The 21,886-nt window shown below is 36.7% G+C and overlaps 1 protein-coding gene across 1 annotated transcript in view; it reads right to left on the reverse strand.

The window, feature by feature from the left end:
• LOC125667042 (E3 ubiquitin-protein ligase HERC2-like) overlaps positions 1-21,886 on the reverse strand; it is a 76,984-nt gene that overhangs the window by 20,625 nt on the left and 34,473 nt on the right. The window contains exons 31-56 of the mRNA XM_048900349.2: positions 21,549-21,685; positions 20,869-21,058; positions 20,537-20,684; positions 20,023-20,198; positions 19,528-19,717; positions 19,037-19,216; positions 17,560-17,750; positions 16,103-16,253; positions 15,127-15,329; positions 14,501-14,722; positions 14,194-14,362; positions 13,204-13,490; positions 11,709-11,988; positions 11,264-11,466; positions 10,520-10,717; positions 9,538-9,766; positions 8,963-9,071; positions 8,545-8,684; positions 6,863-7,053; positions 6,312-6,509; positions 5,804-6,085; positions 5,486-5,567; positions 4,392-4,535; positions 3,930-4,198; positions 473-726; positions 206-350 (exon numbers count right to left, since the gene is read on the reverse strand). Coding sequence (XP_048756306.2) covers positions 206-350; positions 473-726; positions 3,930-4,198; positions 4,392-4,535; positions 5,486-5,567; positions 5,804-6,085; positions 6,312-6,509; positions 6,863-7,053; positions 8,545-8,684; positions 8,963-9,071; positions 9,538-9,766; positions 10,520-10,717; positions 11,264-11,466; positions 11,709-11,988; positions 13,204-13,490; positions 14,194-14,362; positions 14,501-14,722; positions 15,127-15,329; positions 16,103-16,253; positions 17,560-17,750; positions 19,037-19,216; positions 19,528-19,717; positions 20,023-20,198; positions 20,537-20,684; positions 20,869-21,058; positions 21,549-21,685 — 4,968 coding nt within the window. The remainder of the gene's footprint in view (positions 1-205; positions 351-472; positions 727-3,929; positions 4,199-4,391; positions 4,536-5,485; positions 5,568-5,803; positions 6,086-6,311; positions 6,510-6,862; positions 7,054-8,544; positions 8,685-8,962; positions 9,072-9,537; positions 9,767-10,519; positions 10,718-11,263; positions 11,467-11,708; positions 11,989-13,203; positions 13,491-14,193; positions 14,363-14,500; positions 14,723-15,126; positions 15,330-16,102; positions 16,254-17,559; positions 17,751-19,036; positions 19,217-19,527; positions 19,718-20,022; positions 20,199-20,536; positions 20,685-20,868; positions 21,059-21,548; positions 21,686-21,886) is intronic.

Consider the following 21,886-nt stretch of genomic DNA (forward strand, 5'->3'; position numbering starts at 1 on the left):
TCAGGTGTCAGTGAATGACTTACCTGTAAGGTGTCAGTGAATGACTTACCTGTCCTGTGTCAGTGAATGACTTACCTGTCCTGTATCTATGAATGACTTACCTGTCAGGTGTCAGTGAATGACTTACCTGTCCTGTGTCTGTGAATGATTTACCTGTTCTGTGTCAGTGAATGATTAACCTGTCCTGTGTTAATGAATGACTTACCTGTCCTGTGTCAGTGACAGCTAGACAATGAAGTGCCCCCACTGCTACATGGATAATCTTCTTCCCTTTCAGTCCTTCCACTATCTGAGGCTTCCTAACATGAGCATCTGTTCCATGACCCAATCGAAAATAGTCTCCCTTGCCCCTTCAAAAAAACAAGTACATTAGTTTTGTTACGCTTGATTCTCCATGCTCTCTGTTAACTGTGCCGAACAACTAGAGATGCTAAAATCATTTGGTATTCTTAGAACATGTACAAGTATTTACCATGTCCACACTTGTCCTAACTTGGTCAGAGCTAAAGAAAACTGGGCTCCACATTCAATCTGGCACACCTTCTGATCTCGCAGTCTTTCAACTTCATGAGGAACATTGCAACCCTCACTCCCACCTCGACCTAATTTTCCAAAATCCCCATCCCCCCATGAGTAGACACTGCCCTCGTCTGTCAAGGCCAGAGTTTGGGCATCACGGCTTCCACAGGCCACCTGTACCACTCGTTTATCTGCTAACGCCTTGATCTGCAACAACAAATTGCAACTGATAATTAAATACAATACGCACATCAATTTCTGAAACCATGATAGAATATGTATCAGGGAACTCATGGGCCTAGAAATGTTAACCTTATGAATGAAGCAATTTATATGAACAAGCATTATTCATTATGCATTGGTTTTTCTGCAGGTCTTGACATAACAAGGTCTCAGCAGAAGATGGTATAACTGTACAAAGGAACCCAACACTTGACCAGTACTTACACTCTGGTATAAAAACAATAAAATCATTTATATGTGCTTCATAAATTCATGAAAATTTAAAAACAGTAAAATATTCACTCAAGGTTTTTTATTTTAATGTACTTCCATGAATTATCAACCTTCCAATAGAGATAATATCCCTCTCCCTTTGTCATGGTCCGTTTCAATAACAGCGAATCCAAATAAAGGGTTTGGTCTTCCACTCAAAACCCTGGTAATGAATACCAAATCCAAAATGAATTCTTTTTTCAAACAATTTTGAACAACCTTGTTATCACTGCTCCTGTCTACATACACACACTGACTTTTGTACACATCCTTAACATATCTAACAGGAATGGTACAGATGAGGGATACTCCAGTGAACATGGCTTTGGTAATCAACTGACTGCTGGCACACTGTTTTTCTATATTCTAAAATTACCACAAAGAAACCTTTTTTTTTTTTTTTTTTTATTTAAGACTGCAATTTTAATTGGCATCCAAAAAATTAGGTGAGAATATGACCTATTGTAAAAATCATTTTAAGAGTTTAATGAAATCTTTAATGTTTAAATGAAAATCCATGTACTATCACATGTATGATATGTAGTTCCATTATTCAATGGAAAGTTTACCTTAATAATGCACGATGGAAATTGCCCTGCTAAAAATTGGGTCCCAATTCAAAAATTTTCATGAAAATTATACAAGTAAAAATCTAAAACACTCTTTTTGTACCTAAATTTGTACAAATCTACAGCAGTCAAAATACCAATACTGTATTCATGAATTAATCATACTTAGATGAATAGTTATATGTATATTTTCATGCCATATTCTGTGCAATATTGTAATACAAACGTACTTAAATATATATGTAGTTTGGTCAAAAATCAGATTAGTGGTTCTTGAAAAGTCATCTACTCCTTTAGATAGAATCAGTGTACCAAGTTTGATATCTGTCAAGCAAACTGTTCTCAAGATATTGAGCAGACAATATCTTACTGTGTCCAGTTTGAACTTTCACCTTGTGACCTCAAAATCAATAGGGGAAATCTACTTCTCAAGAGAAACCAGTGTACCAAGTTTGATGTCTGTCAAGCAAATGGTTCTCAAGATATTGAGTGGACAAAATCTTATTATGTCCAGTTTGACCCTTGATCTGCAAATCAATAAGCGGCATCTATCCAATGTACCAAATTTGATGTCTGTCAAGCAAAGCATTCTCGAGATATTAAGTGGAAGCATACTATATCCAGTTTGACCCTTTACTTTTGACCTTATGATCTGAAAATCAAAAGGGATCATCCACCGTACCAAGTTTGGTAAATGTCAAACAAAAGGATTCTTTTGATATTGAGCGGACAAAATTTGGTCTACAGACTGACTTTTGACCTTTGACCTGAAAATCATTAGGGGTCATCTACTCGCTTGGGGCATTCATTGTACCAAGTTTGGTAACTGTCAAGTAAGGGTTTTTTTTTTTTAGATATTGTGCAACATGCTTCAGACTTACTAACAGACAGGTGTCCAAAATAATATGCCCCCTCTTTTTGAAAGGGGGGCATAATAATGCATTTTCAACATATGAGCCATTATAGCCTGTCTTAGCACCAGAATCCCTGATCCTCATGGGCCATGAATTTTACAATTATGGCGGAGGCATCCTTGCTCATCATGACCTTTGATACAATTTGTCTACTAGATATCCCCGAGTAAAGTAGGATTGCATCATTTCTTCACATTTTGGCCCTATCCCTTAGGCCCCCAGTGAGGGCAGAGGCCACAAAATTAAAGATATCCCAGAAATGCTACATGCCAAATTTAGAAGTTAGAAATGTTAAAATGTTAACGTCCAATGATGCGCAAAAACAGATCACATTAGGTCACAAGGCGACCTGAAAATAAGTTTTCTCAATCTCGTTTATGATGTCTGTTAGGGCTATTCCAGAAATAAATACATGGGGGGGTTGGGAGGCACCTTTTGTATATACCAAGCACCCATAAAAAAAAAATAAAAAATTACCCCATGACCCATCAAATTTATAAACTCATTTTACAATGACCCATCTAATTAAAAAAAAAAACTAACCAGACCCACCACAAAAATATTTTTAAAAATGAAAACGGTACAAATCTCGCGAGGTTTTTGGGACAAACATTCTAGTCAATGACGCGGTAATGCCTGTGCGACATTGTATCACAGTAATTCTGAAGAAACGATGTCACATCAACAATCAAAGGCATCTATGGCGGGAATGTTGGAAAGATTGGGAGTCCAAACGATGCTATTATCATGAAATGGGTATGGATATGTTTTTCCACGAATCGTTCATCTTCTAATGGAGCCCGCGCCCGGAGGCCTCTATATCACCATCACACTGACTGATAAATATAACGCATCGGTACCCTCGTATAAATCAACTAAGGTTTGCCTATTTTTATTAGAAAACGAATACCTATTGGTTTCAAAATATTCCCAAAATCGATGCACTGTAAACTGTAATAATCTACAGAACAGAGTTCGCCGCCATCACGTCCAAAGGGACCCTACTAAACGCGCCTCTAATTTGAAGAGTGCCGTAATGGAAAGTTATGCGCTGCAAAGAGCGACAACTCGAATAGTTCTATGTTACTTCCGATTTTCAATTTCGAAAGCAGCATTTTGAAAGCACGTTTTCAATTTTCCCTCCGACGTTTTGTAACCAACACGACAACAGCGACAATAAAAATATTCTGAAAACTCAACACCCACGTGGCACAAAATAAAACAATAGAAACTACCCACTACCCATAATAAATATTTTTTTAACAGTCCAACCACGGACCAAATTAAAAATATGACCACCCACACAAAAAAATATCTTTTGCCCCCCCCCCCCCCCCCCCCCCCCCCCCCATATTTGATCATTTCTGGAACAGCCCTTACTGAATTGACTGGGTCTTGATCAGTTCCCACAAAACAATTTCAATAATCTGACCTGTTTAGGTTTCAGCTGTGTTGTATTGTCTCCATGCCCAAGTCTGCCATATTCTCCCAGGCCCCAGGTGTACAAATCTCCATTAGACGTAATGGCAGCACTGTGTGAACTCCCACAAGCAATGTCCCTCACTCGCTTAGATTTCAGAGCCTCAATCAGTCGAGGCTTATCACAGTTCCAGCGACTAAAATGCCCAAGTTTCCCATCATCCCCTTCTCCCCAGGAGAAAACCTTCCCATCTGTTGTCAAAGCTAATGAGTGTCGTCCACCTTTTCAAAAAAACAAAACAAAAGATGACAAAAGTAATTTCAACTTGCCATTCAAAAAATTAAGGCAGAATCAGAGAATTTTTCAAGGGTATATATACCACACAACACTGTAGCGCTTCAAGATCAGATTTAAATTCACTTGTGGAAACATATGAAAGTTGGCATTGCTATAAAATGATGACATTCCCGTTACCTGAATGGACAGCTACTTTTTTGATGACGTATTGGCTGAGTGAGGTGATTTGTCTTGGAACTGAAACAGTACCTGTACTGATTCCCAAACCCAATCTCCCATTGGTGGCCTCTCCACAGGCATAAACTTTTCCTTCTTGAGTCACTGATAACAGAAAATATTCAAATCTTGGTACACAGATTTCCATAGAATATGTTACTATTAATTAATCTGATAATTTGCCAATACAATCAAATTTACCACATGTACATTCAAACCACATTTTGATTTATTCTACGGACATATAATCTGCATCTTTATTGGCCAATGCACACAAGGTTGTGGCAGTTAAACAAGCACACAATAAACACAAAGCTTTAAACTGTGATGTCACAGAAAAATGTACACAATTGCATTTCAGTATCAACAAAATAAAGCAAATCATCCAGTAAAATATCTCGAGTTGCATTAGATTGTGAATAATGTACCTGTTTCTTCAGATTTGAAGTATTTCATGTAAATTTGATGATCATGTACCCCAGATAAGACTCAATTTGCGATTGTTAAACCCGCATTAATGATTTCATATCTGAAGGGCTGTTACAACAAGGCTGATAAATTTATTGGCAAAATTAGTTACTTACGATTGAACAATGAATCAATAAATAATAATCATCAGTTTATTTCCAATATTTTCTAAGTTTCTAATACATATTATATTACAGCTGTACAACGGTGTGGGTCACTGAGAATTATACTAATTCCTGTATATAAACAAAAATCTTTTGGTTTTCTTTGGCTCGCTTTCTAAAATCTTTTTACTCCAATATTAAAAACAAAAAATCAACTGTAATTAAGTACCAAAATGTGATGAATCAACGTTTTGAAAATATACTGACATACATGTATATGAACTTTCATGAAGATAATTATAAAATGTGAAGATAATCATAAAATGTGAAGATAATCATAAAATGTGAAGATAATTATAAAATGTGAAGATAATCATAAAATATACATGTAACATGATCGTACTGAATGGTAACCATTGCCATAGAGAATCTATGCACTCATGTTCTCTTCCGTAATCATAATCTCTATGTTTGGTAAATTACCACAAAATAAACTTTTGGATCCTCCTACAATCTGAACACATCTCAGAGCTGATAGGTTGTCATTCAAGGTAGGGAGTTTAATCTGGAAGAAAAGTGGCATCCTTATTATACAGGTCATCTTCCCTGAGCATAACAACTGAGATTGTCATGTCCATTTACAATTTATAAACACAGTATAAAAAACATCCACATGTCCTACTGAAATTGTGTCATGTAGATATGGAATTATTTACAAAGTTGTCACTAAATAACATTCTGCTGAACAAATCAGTACACATGCATTATCAAATTCATTGTTGTTGTCAATCATGAACTGACCTTTGACCCTTTAGGCCCACCCAACTGATCTTTGTCATTCAGCCCCCAGCAGAAGACATTAGTTTGAATTTCTTTGGTTGTTGATTTTTTCTTTTTTTTGGCAGATGAACTACTGACTTTCTCCTCTTCTTCCTCCTCTCTGTCTGATGCAAGGAATGAAAAGTTAGCAGCAGCATCATCCTCATCTGATCGTAATCTCCCAAGAATCGTTAGACCATGAACCTTACAGTCAATGCCACTACTGCGACATTGCTTGATGCCAATTTCTATAAAGCGGAAGTACTGAAAAGAAAAACAACAGACTATGTCAAATTTCCTCTTGATGATTTAAAATCCAAATGCAGTTAGTTACAAATGTACCTAAGTCTGCCCCAAGCTGCCTTTAAAACACAAATCTGTTATAAAATGAAGAATAACATACAACTTCTATTTTTTTTTTTTTTTTTTTTTGCTTTCAAAATCAAGGCAGAGCTCTGTTGTTATCAAAATAAACAACAATATGACTAACATCATTGAGGTCCTGCAAAAGGGTCACCACAGATTCTGTGGACGTGATATTGACGGCACGGATCTCTTTCATGGAGTTCAAGGTATCTCCAGCACTGATAACCACCAAACTTGGCATGTAGCTGGAGTCAGAGGGCTCCACTTTCATGTAGAGTCTGTGTAGAAGGATGTCTGTCTGCATCTCTAATCGGATCCAGTGCTGAACACAGAAACAACAAATAATCAAAGGACTGTGTTTACATGTGAATAAATTTACAATTAATTTCTAATCAGGATTCTTCAATTCATGCACCACATGCAAAGCTAAGAGGAATAATCACATGACGACGAGAACCAGAAGACTTGGGATCCATGACCTCAGTGTTTGGACATCATAATGATACGATCTGAACAATTTTGAATCTTAGTGATTTGATTTGAACAATTTTGAATCTAAATTATACATAATCTATGCATCCCAACATCTACAGTCTATTTCTTGTTATGGCTACCATTTTCTTTACAGTAACAAAAACCACTCCCTCTAGCCCCCAGTGACCCTTAACCCCTCACCTTGCCCTGTGACCCTGAACTCTGCCAATATCCACTGTTTCCATTGATCAGTCTGTGGGCCTGATTTTCCCGTGATGACACAGTGATGGCCTTAACACATGCATGCCAATCATCAATTACAGATCTGGAAGACATGACACCAAACTTCCTTCTCTGTCTGCCTGCTTTACCAGCATATGCTGGTTCACAATCTGTAAAACGGACAGTAGTAAGTTTCACAATCTGTAAAACGGACAGTAGCGAGTTTCACAATCTGTAAAACGGACAGTAGTGAGTTTAACAATCTGTAAAATGGACAGTAGTAAGTTTAACAATCTGTAAAATGGACAGTAGTGAGTTTAACAATCTGTAAAATGGACAGTAGTGAGTTTAACAAGCTGTAAAATGGACAGTAGTGAGTTTAACACTCTGTAAAATGGACAGTAGCGAGTTTAACAATCTGTAAAATGGACAGTAGTGAGTTTAACAATCTGTAAAATGGACAGTAGTGAGTTTAACAATCTGTAAAATGGACAGTAGTGAGTTTAACACTCTGTAAAATGGACAGTAGCGAGTTTCACAATCTGTAAAACGGACAGCAGTGAGTTTAACAATCTGTAAAATGGACAGTAGTGAGCTTCACAGAATTTTTATCCAACAAGCATGTATTAGTAGACTCAAACTGCTGCACCTGAGAGTGCATTATCTTGTAACCATACCCTGATCTTGAACAAAATATTGGTCTTGAAATGCACATTTTCTACATTTTGTTAGTGGGATGATCCTTTTTACAATTTTTCTTCAACTTAATATTTCTATGATCAATAAGCCTCATCATTTTAAAATGCCCAAAATCAACTGATCAAGCAATAAAACTACATGTGATGTGTTACATGTAATATTCCTGAAAAAAGATCATGACATATTTTGTTGTTGGTCACAAGAATTGTTGAACCAAGAAGCATCAATAATTTTAAGCTGACCCTGTGTCTAAAAAGTACTGACTTCCTAATTTCTCATAAACTGACTTCTTGGGCTTCTCCACACAGCATGACCCAAGAGGATGCGTAAGTGCCCTTTTTGCTTATGTTTCCATCTGACAACAGTTCAGAGGTCATGTTTATCAACATAAATTTCTCTGACTGTTTTCTCTGTCAGAGCATATGTGGCAATCAAAAACATGCAGGACATGAATTTAAAGGGGCATTAGCTGTCATTTTGTCACCAAAAATTGAATTCAACGAAAATTAATCTTTCAGTAATAACACCAGTATTGAATTATTTCAAACACCTTTTAACCTCAAAGCAGGCACATGAATATGTAATTTTGGTGATCAAATAATTATCATCTTGCAAGACAATAATTCTTCCTTATACATTCTTTACACTAAAGGCGGTTATCTAACATAGTTTTCGTAGGCTTCTCTTGTCTTTGTTAACAAATGTTTATATTAGTCATTAATATACATTACTATGCCATTGAGATATTTTGAGAAAAAATGGTTGCCATCACTTTCCCAGCTAATGTCCCTTTAATCCATCTCCATATGTAATATGTATCTTGAAAATGTTCTTGGCACTGTAAGCATGCATATATCCCTTTCAAAAACACTAAGGAGCTTTACATATAATTTTCATCACAGACAAATATTATGTCTCATAATGTCTGAACTAAGAACTAAAGCTCTTGGGTCGACTGTTACCTGGTTCGGAGATTTTGAGAAAGACATGACTATGCTTGTGTTTCTTGATTCTGAAACAGTTTTCACACATATCATAACTGGCACATTTCTGGCATTTATATCTGGGGCCCACTATGGGGAAGAGATCACATTCATCACACCTGAAAAAAATCGAAGAACAATAATTATATTCACCTTAAAATATATCACAGGTGCAACATTATCCATGTCCTATTCACAGAATATGGGATCTTTTAAAACCTTCATGTATATAACTTTAACACTTTTCAAGCTATAAAATATTTAATACACTCTGCAAAAGTTGATCTCTTATTGCTGTTCATGAAATTAAATTTCATTTAGTTTAAAAACAATTTGAAATGTCATATTTCTTTCCAAATAATTGTATGATGGTAAATGTGAGCTGACGATATAGTACCCTATGCCAGGGTGAGAACTTGGCACAATTTCCATTTCATCAATAACTCCCGTCCAATGAGACTGCTGGGGGAAGTCTACCGTCAGATCTCGACCGTTAGCATTGATAGCTAAAATAAAATAACGACATGCAAGGTAAATCCACAGTGTGACAATATACATATAGTGGTCAAAATACGATAGATCACTCTTATTTAGTAATTTTTATTTCTGAATTCAGAATGAAATTCATTTCTTTTAGAATATATACACAGAATTATTCACAAGAATATTATTTCTGAGCACAGCAACCATGCAAACTTACTCAAAATTAAAGTTTTTACGATTGAAACACACTTTACAGGACACACTTTAGATAAAATGTGCAAGAAAACAATTTCAATTTGTTTCCCTTTTCCTATAATTACTTAATCACTGATACGAAGCCTCCTAACATGGCCTCATTTGAACAATGTGTAAACAAAACAATGTTTTTATTCTGATGTATTTCAAATGGCAAGAGTGGTATTGTATTTCACCACATACCATTTGTTCCATCATTCTGTCCAACCAAATGAAAATTTAGCAATAACATACCTGTGACAGTCCCTATGCAATTATGAGATACAGAGCCCCATTTATAAGTAGGAGTGACCACATTGGGTTTGACATGAACTTTGTCTCCGACTGAGATTTTCTGAGTGGTCCCGGTCTCGTTTCCCGTGAATCCCTGAATTTCCACATGTATATATCTGACCCAGTATGTACCACCTTTCCTCTGCCAATCGGCTTGGATGTTCAGGTCATGTAAGCCATCTCTGTCCAGCTAAAATATCAACAAATATTCCATGATCTACAGTGCCGCAGGTGTCAATGAATATTTTATTTGCATGTTTCTTTGCCTCAATATTATGATCCCTCCATGGACCCCTGAATCTGGACACTTCAATACTGCTGGAATGTGAATATTTCTATGAAAACTGGACATTTATTGTGTCCCCTTCCTGGCCCAGGAACAACACTCTGAAGAAAAACTTTGCCCCAATGTTGTTTGAACACTTGTACGTTACTTTTAACTAATGGTAACCTGGATGTTCTCACTAGTTACATTTTCCTGGACCAGGTGTCACACTACATTGGGACGTAAGTTCACAATCTTAGTTCAAGTCACACTGACTTTGCGAGATCACCGTAACACATGTTGCATTTTTAAAATTATTACGCTCTCAAATTTTCAGTTGCATGCTTTAAACTAGTTCATGATCTGTTCATGGTCAATATGAACAGATCAAGTTTGCGTGCTGAAATTGGTTGGTTCACAAAGGAAAATGCAATTTGCAATATAAATATATGAGGATGCAAACATACTGACACTGATTAGTGGTCTTGGACCCATATAGGTATAGTCCTTAATTTAAAAAAACAATAAAAATCTATTTACTCAAGGATACTTTGTGTCAAGTTTGATGAAATTGGTCCAGTAGTTCTTGGAAAGAAGCACCAACTGTCCAAACATACAAAGAGCAATCAGAACAGCTCACTTTAAAAGTCCTCGATATTCAGAATGAATTTACATTACCTTGACGACTTTGCCGATATCCCCTTCATGAACCTCCTCGTAAGTGCGACAGCACCTAACGCTCATGTTGGGTTTTATGGTATCTCTGACATACATGGCGTACTCATCGTTGCTCAGGAAGTCGGCTCGCTTTTTGAACGTCTGCTGTGGAGTGGTGGTGGTTGATGGAACAATACCTACAGCCTCATTCGTCAAGCTCTGAAAGAATTAGACTTTGTCAACACAAACGTTCTATACAGTGGCTAATTCCATTCCCCACTCCTTTTGGATCCATCTCTCAAACACCAACCACTGAATCATATAATTCAAAGTTTTGTGGAGTACAAGTATGGACAGATATACAGTCAGATATATGACAAGTAATTACTATGTCCCTTCAACCTTTGTTGGGGGAGGGGTACTCAAATATGAAATACATGTCTGCTTTCATATTCTACTGTGCTTTTTATATACATGTGCATGTATGTTCTGCAGTTCTGAACAGTGATGTTACTTGTATTCATAAGACATGTTTATGAGACACAAAGCAATTGTGGCAAATTCGATCTGTTAAATGATTTTGACCTCTCGCAGTAACATACATCTATGTCTGGCCTGAGCTTTACAGTTCATAAAGAATGAAGTCTCTATCTTGCAAAAATCAAAATTAATGTTGAGGACAAACAAAGATATATACTGACATGCATTAAACAAAATAGCACTATAAATATGCCTAGATCATAAAATTTTGCACATTTAACTTACTCCGTATGTCACCACTTCAGTGTTAACATCGTAAGAGTTCTCCTCGAAATCCTCTGACGTGGCGTCAGAGTCTGTGGAGTAATCCTCCGACTCGCTGTCGGTGTCGTCCATGTCGTGTACATTTATCTGGGGGTGCTCAATCAGCCAGCCTACCAGGGCCTCAATACTGGGCTGGTCAGGGTTAGGTAACAAAGAGGAACTCCCTTAAAAAGATTGTTTCAAAAGAATGCAATACCATATTTATACAGAATGATATTTTGTGGACTGATTCATCAAGTCCTCTGGTAACCAATAATTCACACATACTACTCATAAACAATTCCTAGGAATCTGACTGTAGCACAAAAACTTACTGTATTACTCTCCTCAGTAGAAACATTGTGGTGAACTAATTTCTATTTATTTGATAAATTTCGAAAATTATAACAGAGATACATGCACCCACCAACAGTCTTTATAGCCAGCTTGACATTTTTCTTGGGAAATCCCATTTCCATGAGCTGAGTCACTACCGGATTGACCTCCGCCTGAGGTTCCTGGTTCCTAGGTTCTTGATTTCTAAGTTTCTTTGCTTTATGAGGTTTGTTGGTGTTGTTTGGCACCTCTGTTGAGGGTCTGATGGGAAGAGCCTGCTCACTCTCGCTCTCGGAGTCGGAGGATTCTGAATCGTCAATTTCCAGCTGGCTTATGGCTATCAAATACTGAGCTACTGCCAAAGCAGCTCCCTATAAACAAAGACGTCAATCTGAAGTGACTGAAATTGAACTCAAACCCTCACTTGTCTACAATTTAAGGTTTCAACCTTATAAAATGGTTTTGTAAAATAACATTTTCTGTCAAACTAGCAATAACTGATAATTTTATTTAATTGGATGACTTTGTAAAATCAATTATCTAAAATATCACTCATCCACTCATATGTATATGAACACATTCACATACTGTAGAATCCCTTATTTTCATTGGAAGAAATTTTTGTGGTTTTGGAAAATAAGCTGGTTGGTTGTTTGTTTTATGTCCTGCTGAAAAATTTTCACTCATATCGAGACGTCACCAGTTGTAGATGAAGTACTACAAATCTAAAACTATGCTTAGCGCTTACAGCCATAGCAGTGAGGGTTCTTTAATACCCCTGCCGAAACACATGGTTCTCACTTCTAAATGCCGAGTGTTTGGCAGAAGAACAACCACTACCCAAGTTTGAAGGTTTGATGTGGCCATGGCATACACCCTGGTAATGTCTCATTTGACAGCACTGTAAATAAACTTACACATGTATGATTGTGGCATCTTTGACATAGTCTTAAGTACACTGTTTTCTCCACATCAAAATATATCACACTGTTAAAATTGTGTGACAGAAAATAGAGGTTTATATTCATAAGTATTCCAAATTAACCATGACCTATAACTTTATAATTCTGAACATGTTTTAAAAAGTACACATACAGAAGAAATTCCTAATATAGAATTTTGATTGGTAGGTTCTACTTGAACATTCTCTATTTAACCCTATTTCTTCTAGAGAACACAGCTTTGATTGATGAGGAACTGGAGACAAATCTCTATTTTACCTCTAATTTTTCTCTAAAGAACACAGCTATGATTGTTGAGGACTTGGTGACAAATATCTTTCCTTTAGTTCTTCTAGAGAACACACTATCTTACATCTTGTTTACAGCTTTGATTAATGAGGATTTGGTGGACAATCTCTAACATACATGTACCTCTAGTTCTTCTCTAAAGACACAGCTTTGATTAATGAGGATTTGGTGGACAATCTCTAACATACATGTACCTCTAGTTCTTCTCTAAAGACACAGCTTTGATTAATGAGGATTTGGAGGACAATCTCTAACATACATGTACCTCTAGTTCTTCTCTAAAGACACAGCTTTGATTAATGAGGATTTGGTGGACAATCTCTAACATACATGTACCTCTAGTTCTTCTCTAGAGAACACAGCTTTGATGGGAGAAGGTTGTGTGGCCACACTCATCAGCTGTTGAAGAATTGTATTAGTCGATGAAGGGTCACTCTCTGGATCCTCATCATTAATCTCCTCAACCCCTGCCTCCACCTCCGATAGTCCTAGATCCACCACAGAGATTCCACACAGGATCTGACGGAGATGCGGCTGACAGGACAGAAGGACTCTAGAGGCTCGAAGAAGTCCCAATTTTAGTTGTTGTTTTCTTAGTTCTCTCACATCTACACCACTGGCTGCTGCACAAATAAAAATTCAACATTCTCAGAGTCAACACTGACAACTGCACACATAAAAGTTCAACATGTATTATGTTGAGTGTCTAGAGAATAATGCTGACAAAATTTTAATGACGTTTACGAATGCAAAATATCTTTTCTGAAAGTTGAGGTTCGATTTCATGAAAAGTTAAACAAATATCATCACAAATAGAAACAAGACATCATGGGATGTCCTGGACTACTTTTACACCCATCCCTAACAATGAGCCCACTTTAAAAGAATTGAGTTGTTTGCATAGTGAAAGAGGAAGAAAGAAATGTCCATATAAAAAGTCAGAGATCAGAAACAGCTACAAATATTTAATGATCGTCACCAAGGAATAAATATATGACAAATGGATGGACAGACAGATAGACAACAAGCCAAGTCCCTAGGTGTCATTATGATGTGCAGGTGACACCAAAAAAAGTCCAAAGTCAATTTTTAAGCATGTCATATACAACAAAGGTGATGTCAGCTTACAAAGTTGTGTTTCAACATTTCAAAGTACTAAAAATTTATTTACACACTAACTTATGTAGTAACTTAAATGCATTGGAATATAGGGTCTGTTAATACATGCAGGCACATTTAATGTGCTTGAATATTGCACTATAAAGTAGTTTACACACAGTTTGTAAAACCAAAACATACAGGTCAAGTGTTCTATAAATAACTTACAGGTGTGTTCAGACTCCATGCTGGCAGTGCTGGAGGCCAGAGGTCTGTCTTTGGGGAAATCCTTCTCCATCTTTAGCCCTGTAGCCGTGAAACCAACAATAGCTGACCACATTTTGATGACATCAGGGGTCATTTCTAACTTGCTTACACAAAACTTCTGGTTACCAGCCTGTAAAACATACAGCACATATGGTAACTTTCTTCTTCAAAAAGAAATAGACATTATGAAAAAATACAACAAACCATGTAATTATTTTTTTAAAAATGTCTTGAGACTTATGCACAGTGAAAAGGGTCTAATTCTTACCACAGTCAATTCTGTCAGTCTACAAGCTCGCAGACTGCCATCTTCAAACTGTACATGGATTTTCCCCTTTGATGTGATCTTAGCTATAGTTCCAAAACCGTAGTCATCATGTTCCACTCTGCCCCCTAGGCGGGCTCTGTTATCCAGCCCACCAATCACAGCAAGGCAAGCCAAAACCATCGGCAGATGATCGACTAACTCTTTGTCCTCAGAAAGGAGCTCCTGAAACAATTATCATTCCTCATTCACTTACAAACATGAATATCTGGCTCAGACAGATAGCTATCTGTAATCCAGGCAACCAGAAATTTTTTTATTTCAGATTAAGGATCTACAGTGTATATTACACAAGATAAAACTTTTACAAATGATAAAAAAGTGGAGGATATGCTCAATAATACATTTTGAAACTGACAACTTTGAAATTTACATTATCAGCAGCTCACATTTTAACCCTCTCAGCCAACTGACTCAGCAAAGAATTCATTTTTCCATTTATCGCCCATTATGATAATACATTATTCATCCTTAAGTTTCTTTTCGATCCTCTGATGCCTCAATAAGAGTGAAAAATTCTCGATGGGATATAAAACAAACAATCAACTGAACTACACCAACTATCATACCTGTGACGGGCATACTTTCTCCACCATCATGTCTCCGATGTTGACGAGCTGGTCTGTGATGAAGGCGTTGATGTAGGCATTCCAACACTCACTAATGTGAAGAGTTCGTAAGAGACACACTATCTCCTCCGCTACAGTGCTAGTGTAGGAGGCTGTCAAAGAGACTGACACACAAGGTTTGTGGCTCTTCCTCAAAGCATCATCTAAAAAAACAATTACTTCTTGTCAGACTTCAATGGCATGAATTTTTTTAAAAACATTTTCATTTAACTTCAATTATGAAATTACACAAGTTTCATATCTTTGCCAAACCCGAAATATTTCATTGACAAAGTCAAAAGGATCAGACTACTGTTAAACATACAGACTGTATGAACTTTCTATGTCTCCCCATTACAAACAGCTCAGACAAAGATTTTAATAATTGTTCACTAGTGACATAGCCTTTGACCTTGGTCTAGTGTCATGACACATCTGGATATAAGCAACCTTTGTGTTAAGTATGTTTCTAAAACTTCATTATCAATTTATGCCCTTGACAAAAATTTTTAACTTTTTTTCCCCAATGATCTTGACTAAATGATTATGAATCGGGGTCATGACACACCATCTGGCCATAAGCAATCTTGTGCCAAGTGTGAGCCCTAATACAAAGTTATGATGAAGTGGGATGGACAGACAGACAAATGAGCAAACACACATGGTGATTCCTGTATACCCCAAATGTGGGAAAGGGTGGGTGGGGCCGATATCTCTTTTGTTACAATAATATCCAGATTGTCTCCTTTTCAATCCCAGGGAAAATAAATCATTTAACACACTATGACAACCAGCAACATCAACATCAGGTAGTGAAGAAAAATAATAAGGCTGCAAGTTATGCAATCCAACTCCATGGATAATCAGAAAGAACAAAACCATTATGTCCCCCCAAAAGGAAAGAGACCTGGGTAAAAAACCCAGATTTTTCTCTTACTTTGGGAGAAAAGTGTAGGATCAGCCGAACAGCCCATGATGACTTTGCCCAGTAGGTTGAAGAGTCGGTGTACGATTGTTGTTATTCGCGTCTGATCCACCTTCTTACTCCAGTGAGGCAGTACTGACTCCAAAAATCTCAGAATCAAAATCTACAAAAAAGTCTCCACGTGGATGAAAGCGTTTAATGCATTTAACAGGTCAATTGAAAACTTTTCAAGAACCTTCACACATCGTTACTAAGACTGAATGACACAGGGTTAATGAACTTGTGATCTTTATCCTGCATCTGTCCGTCTTCATCTCTCACGGACCTATCAACTCATAGCAGGGTTTGCTGTTATAACGACCATATAACAGAGTATGCATTCCTGTATTTTATATTTTCATTCAAACTAGCTTAATAAACATTTCATTCTGATCAGAATCAAATATGAACTTGACCCGCATACTTTCAGGACGTGTCTATTTCCCAAACTTCAATTCAAAATGTATGACAAAGAAAATAAGCGGAAGCTGTGAATCATTTCAAAATTTACAAGATTACAAATTTTGAATACCTTACAAGCAGAATTTCTAGTGAGGATTTCATTTTGGCATTATTAGTGAGGGTGTTGAGATCACCAAAATTGAATATTGCTAACAATTTATTCCATATCGTAGGTAATAGTTATCTATCTTGAATTATAAAGTTGCTAAAATTAGCTCTCGCTAAATATACATGTATATACCCATTTTTATGGGAAAATCGCTAAATTTGTGTCTTGTTAAAAATTCCACTTATACAATATGTGCATCAGTAGCAGAGATAATGAACTGAAACTGACGACAGAGATAATGAACTGAAACTGACGACAGAAGGACAGAAAAAGGGTATCACTATATGCCCCAGCCATTTCCTAGTGGGGCATAAAAACGTTTCGCTTTACATTAATGGAACATCCATGTATACCATTTAGAGGAATTTGCATGCTACATCAACAAGTTTAACAATGCATCTTGTAACAAACATAGGACATTGTAAATGATATAAATGAACACGATCTTTATAATCACTCCACAAAGATCACATGATTGATCACATGATTGATCATTAGTGAGAGAGTGATTAAAATGATCAGCATTAGCTCTAAGTTAACAATGTTATATTCCATTGTATTTTGTTCATCAAATACAGAAAGTATTCTTGCCCCCCCCCCCCCCCCCAAAAAAAAGAGCTGCACCTCTTTGAGTCATAGACCCAGTCAAAACAGTATCGAGTTGGCTGAACAAGCTGTTTTTTATCTGTCAATATCACAATAGTGTATGGAATAAGCAATTAATTTAAAATCTCAAAGCATTTTATTGAGAAAATGTTAAAAAATGCCGACACACAGTGAATAAAAGAGCAGTAAACTTTATACAAGCATTAAGATGCTTTCTAAAAATCATCAACAGCAACAGATTCCCAGACTTTACCTGTTTGATGATGTTTTTGGTTGGTTGTGAAGGCTTTTCATCCTCCAGAATTTTTATCAACAAATCAATCCACTTTTGTGAGCTAAGAGCTTCACAGATGACTGGACTTGTCGCAATTGACCGCACGTACCCAAGGGTGCACCAGCTATAGTGTTGCTCACTGGCAATCTGTGTCGGTATGAAGTTGGAATCTGAAATTTGTTTTGGACACAATTCAATAACTACACATAAATTTCAACTGTGATGACAGAAAGCAAGTTTAAATTACTAGAAAAAATGGTAATGTTTTCAAAAGAAATATACATGCAAAAGAACACAGCTACAAACAAGAGGACCATGGACATTAATGGTCACTTAAATATTTCCCAGTAGAACATAAAGTAGGAATGATGTGTGTAGATGGTACAGAAGTGCATCTTCAAACCCTGAGAGCTGACTGTCCTTGGGGTCAAAAATGATGTTTAATTCTTCTGATTCTGACCTTAAGCAACCTTGTGAAACTTATGCTAATATCTCTTAATCACTAAGCTGTGGCCTAGACTAATACTTTCTCTTCATTCAAACCAATTATCTTAGTCGTAAAAATCAAAACACAGTACATAATCAAATTATTCAGGAAAGGATTTAGAATACAAGTTAATTCTTTTTAGATAGTAACCTTGACCAAATGACCTTGGTAAAATTACCTTGGTTCAGGGTTATTACACATTGTCCAGTCATAAGCAACCTTTGTATTTTCAGTTTATATTCATAGGCTTGAACCAATAACTCTGGGGTGGAGTTTCACAACTCTGGTAGAGCTGTGTTCAATATCACTACACATCCAGTTCTTGTGCGATATTCAGGAGTAGAGAAGATTTCTACAGATTTAGATTACTGGATTTTAACTGCATAATTCTACTGGAGCCTGAACTACTCACCAATAGATCATTAAATTCCCAATTTTGGTAAAGACTTCTATGCTAAAAATAACTATACACCATGTTTGTTTCCTAGATGTTCAGGAATAGAGATCTTTAAACATCTAATGTATATTTACTATATAATCCATATAACCCTGCCCTGTAGCCTGGACCCCTAGGGGCTATAAAATTCATCCCTATGATTTTTGTTTCATCCTTCCAAAGGATGTTGCACAACAATTTTTGGTGAAAATTTGCCAAAGCAGTTTCTGAAGTCAAAAATGTTCAAAAGTTAATGACAGACGGGCACAGATAGCAATGGGTCACCTGAGTGACTCAGGTGAAGTAGAAATATACCTTTCTCTGAAATGCATGATTTCACTGCTATTTAAGCATAATGAAATGAACATTTTCACAAGAAGAAAAGTTTTTACAAAAGAGACACTCAGACTGTCTTATCCAGCATTGAATCCAGCCAGGATTCTACTGCATTATTTTTTAGACTAATTTTATTTTTTAGCGTAGTCTCTAAGGAAACACTTCACAAGTGGCGATGATACATGATTTACACTCACTGATTCCATAGTTACAGCCAGCATCCAGAATTTTTCTCATGAGTCCACACAATGCACTGACTGCCTCTCTTTGAGCTTGTTCTGCATATATTCCACAGGACAGGGAGAGATTGCGCAGTAGATACAGAGTCGACCGACGTATGATGGCCGTTGGGTGCCTGCTTTCTGCTTTAACAGGATCTGCACGCAAAAATACAAGTACAGCAAATTAATACACAATGAGAGCCATATGTTCATGTTATCACTGTATATAACAATTCAAAAAATACTGTGCATCATGGCTAATGAAAATGTACAGAATAATGAAACAGATTTTAAAATTAAAATAATCTTAATTCCTAAAATGTTACAATCCGGATTAAATCATCTTTACAAAATGTTAATTCTTGCAAACAATATTTGTGTGATTTAAGATGTTGAGAGTGATAATGCTGTATGACTGACCCTCTTAAAAATGGTTACCTCCCAGTTCTGAATAACATTAATTTTACCCGTTTCCAGTTCGTCTTCTTCATTATCGTCATTATCTGGCATTTCTGGAGGTTCAGCCAGTTTAAGGTCATACTTTCCCTCTTTCCCCATCCTGTAACTGTTGGTACTTCCTGTGTCCCAGTGAATTCGGATCCATCCGTCATCTCCTAACTCCCCTATCACCCGTCCCAGGCTGGGGGGAGGACCATCCTAAAACACAATCCCTTCCACGTTTAAATGGGGAAAAAAAACTAATCTATAATTTAAGTTTGTTGAAATATAGACTGAAAAAGGTAATGCCATATCTTATTTTCACAATTTAAAACATTCAATGCCAAAACTCCTGCCTGAAATTGCACTATCTGTACAAATGGCACACAACATTTAGTAAATCTTCATTTTAACATCTCTTACTTCAAATGGAAAGTGTATCATGATACTTATCTTTTCCACTTTCCTTTTGATCAAAATCCCTTTGACCTGTGAACTCTGACCTTTTTTGGTTCATATCTTACCTGATCCCCCCATTTCCAGTCGACACCCCTCATCACACGAGTCCCTATCTTCATCATGGCTGCCAGTTCTGGGCCTGAGATAGGAACAGGGGCCGACTGTTTCTTGTGTTTTTGTTCCTCCAACACAGCACACATTGACACCATATTGTCCTGTAGAATTCGGTCAGGATCTGGTCCTAAATGGAGCAACTTTCCATTAACAACAGCAATTGTTTCAGGGCTAAATATAGCTCAACATTTTCATTTGATATGAAGCAAAGTAGACAATTAAAAATTCCTGTTTTGGATGTACATAAAAATTTTCCTTCTTGATACATGCAACATAAAAAATTTTAACCATACATGTACATATCATTTTGGAATTAATATCTTTTGATAAGGATCAAATAATCACGACGTGTTTCCTTACCTAGCATGGATCGTTCTGGTCTTTGTAACTTAATTGTAACTGACACTATGCAGCCCATTGTTAAGCACCATCTTGAAATATGTTTGAATACTATCTATCACTTACCTACGAGCCTCATTAATGTCTGTGACAATCCCAGAATCCCTGAATTGATCAGCAAACTTAGGCTGCTTGACTGGTGTTCAGACACCAGGATTCCAAGCATGGCCAAAATAAAGCGTGACTGTGGCAGTGCTCCAAGACTTAACCGCTCCTGATAATTTCAAAATATTGACAGTTATCTGAACTATAAAAAATTTGCTGATTTTAAAACAAAACTTGTAACATAGGTATTAAACAAATTCTTGATCACACCAGCAAGATATCAGGATACCTCTATTGACATAATAACACACATACAAGATTAACAAACAAATTAAATTTACTATTCTTTGTACCTTGGTTGTGTCAACTGGTGGAATAGCAGGATTTATCCCCCTTGATTTAAACTTCATATCAGCCTGAATAACAGCTGTCCTCAATTCTTTAATGGCCCATTTGTAAAGGTCAGAATAGGTCATCTCCAGGAGGATCCTATCACACGGGGGAATCAGTTGAACATCTGACAAACATTGGGGAACAGGGGAACTGAAAATGACAATACAACTATAATGACATCTATAACATGTGAGATATATGCTTAAATTTAGTGAATGATGCAACAAAGCTTAACTAGAACACTTCCCGTTAACACCAATTCCTCAAAAAGATTATTTGTAGACCACAAAACTCCAAACTCTGGCAAAGCCACCCTTTCTCCCACCCCATCCAAAAAAATCATGAACCTACATACAGATCTCTCCCAGGCTTTAAATAAAATCAAAAAGTCTTCATGCAGTATTTTTTGGGTAAAAGTCAACCAAAAGACAGTCAGTTTTTATAATTCTGCTTGCTAACACAATGACAAGTACTGAAACATGAACTTACAAACAGACAGAAGAGACCAACACACCAAAATATGTATTCTCCTTAATGAAGATGATTAAAGATATCAATATAATAACTGTCTCTAGATGCCTTGGAGCCTACAGAAATTAATTTGTAATTCCTAGAAATTCATTGCCTAGATATTCCTTACCACACTCGTTCTCCAATGGTCAGTAGGCCCAACCATCCACACAAGATTGCATATTTACAGGATGCCAACAAATAGTCTCGATGTACTAGGGACAGCATCGTCTGGATGCCAGTCAGACGCATTTGGGCCCTCTCCACCTTAAATATTCATTTACAGTCAGAAGCATTTTCATAAATTTGTATAAAAGTCAGACCATATTTTCTGATATGTCCTGATGTCAACAAAGTTCATATGTACCCTAAAACTGAATACTCACTCAAATGAATACTACTGCCTAAACCCCAGTGTTAATACAGTTCATGTGTTTATTATAATTGCATTTCAGCTTTGTGAAGCAG

This window comes from Ostrea edulis, chromosome 2 (genome assembly GCF_947568905.1).
Source record: "Ostrea edulis chromosome 2, xbOstEdul1.1, whole genome shotgun sequence".
In the NCBI taxonomy this organism is placed as follows: Eukaryota; Metazoa; Mollusca; class Bivalvia; order Ostreida; family Ostreidae; genus Ostrea; species Ostrea edulis.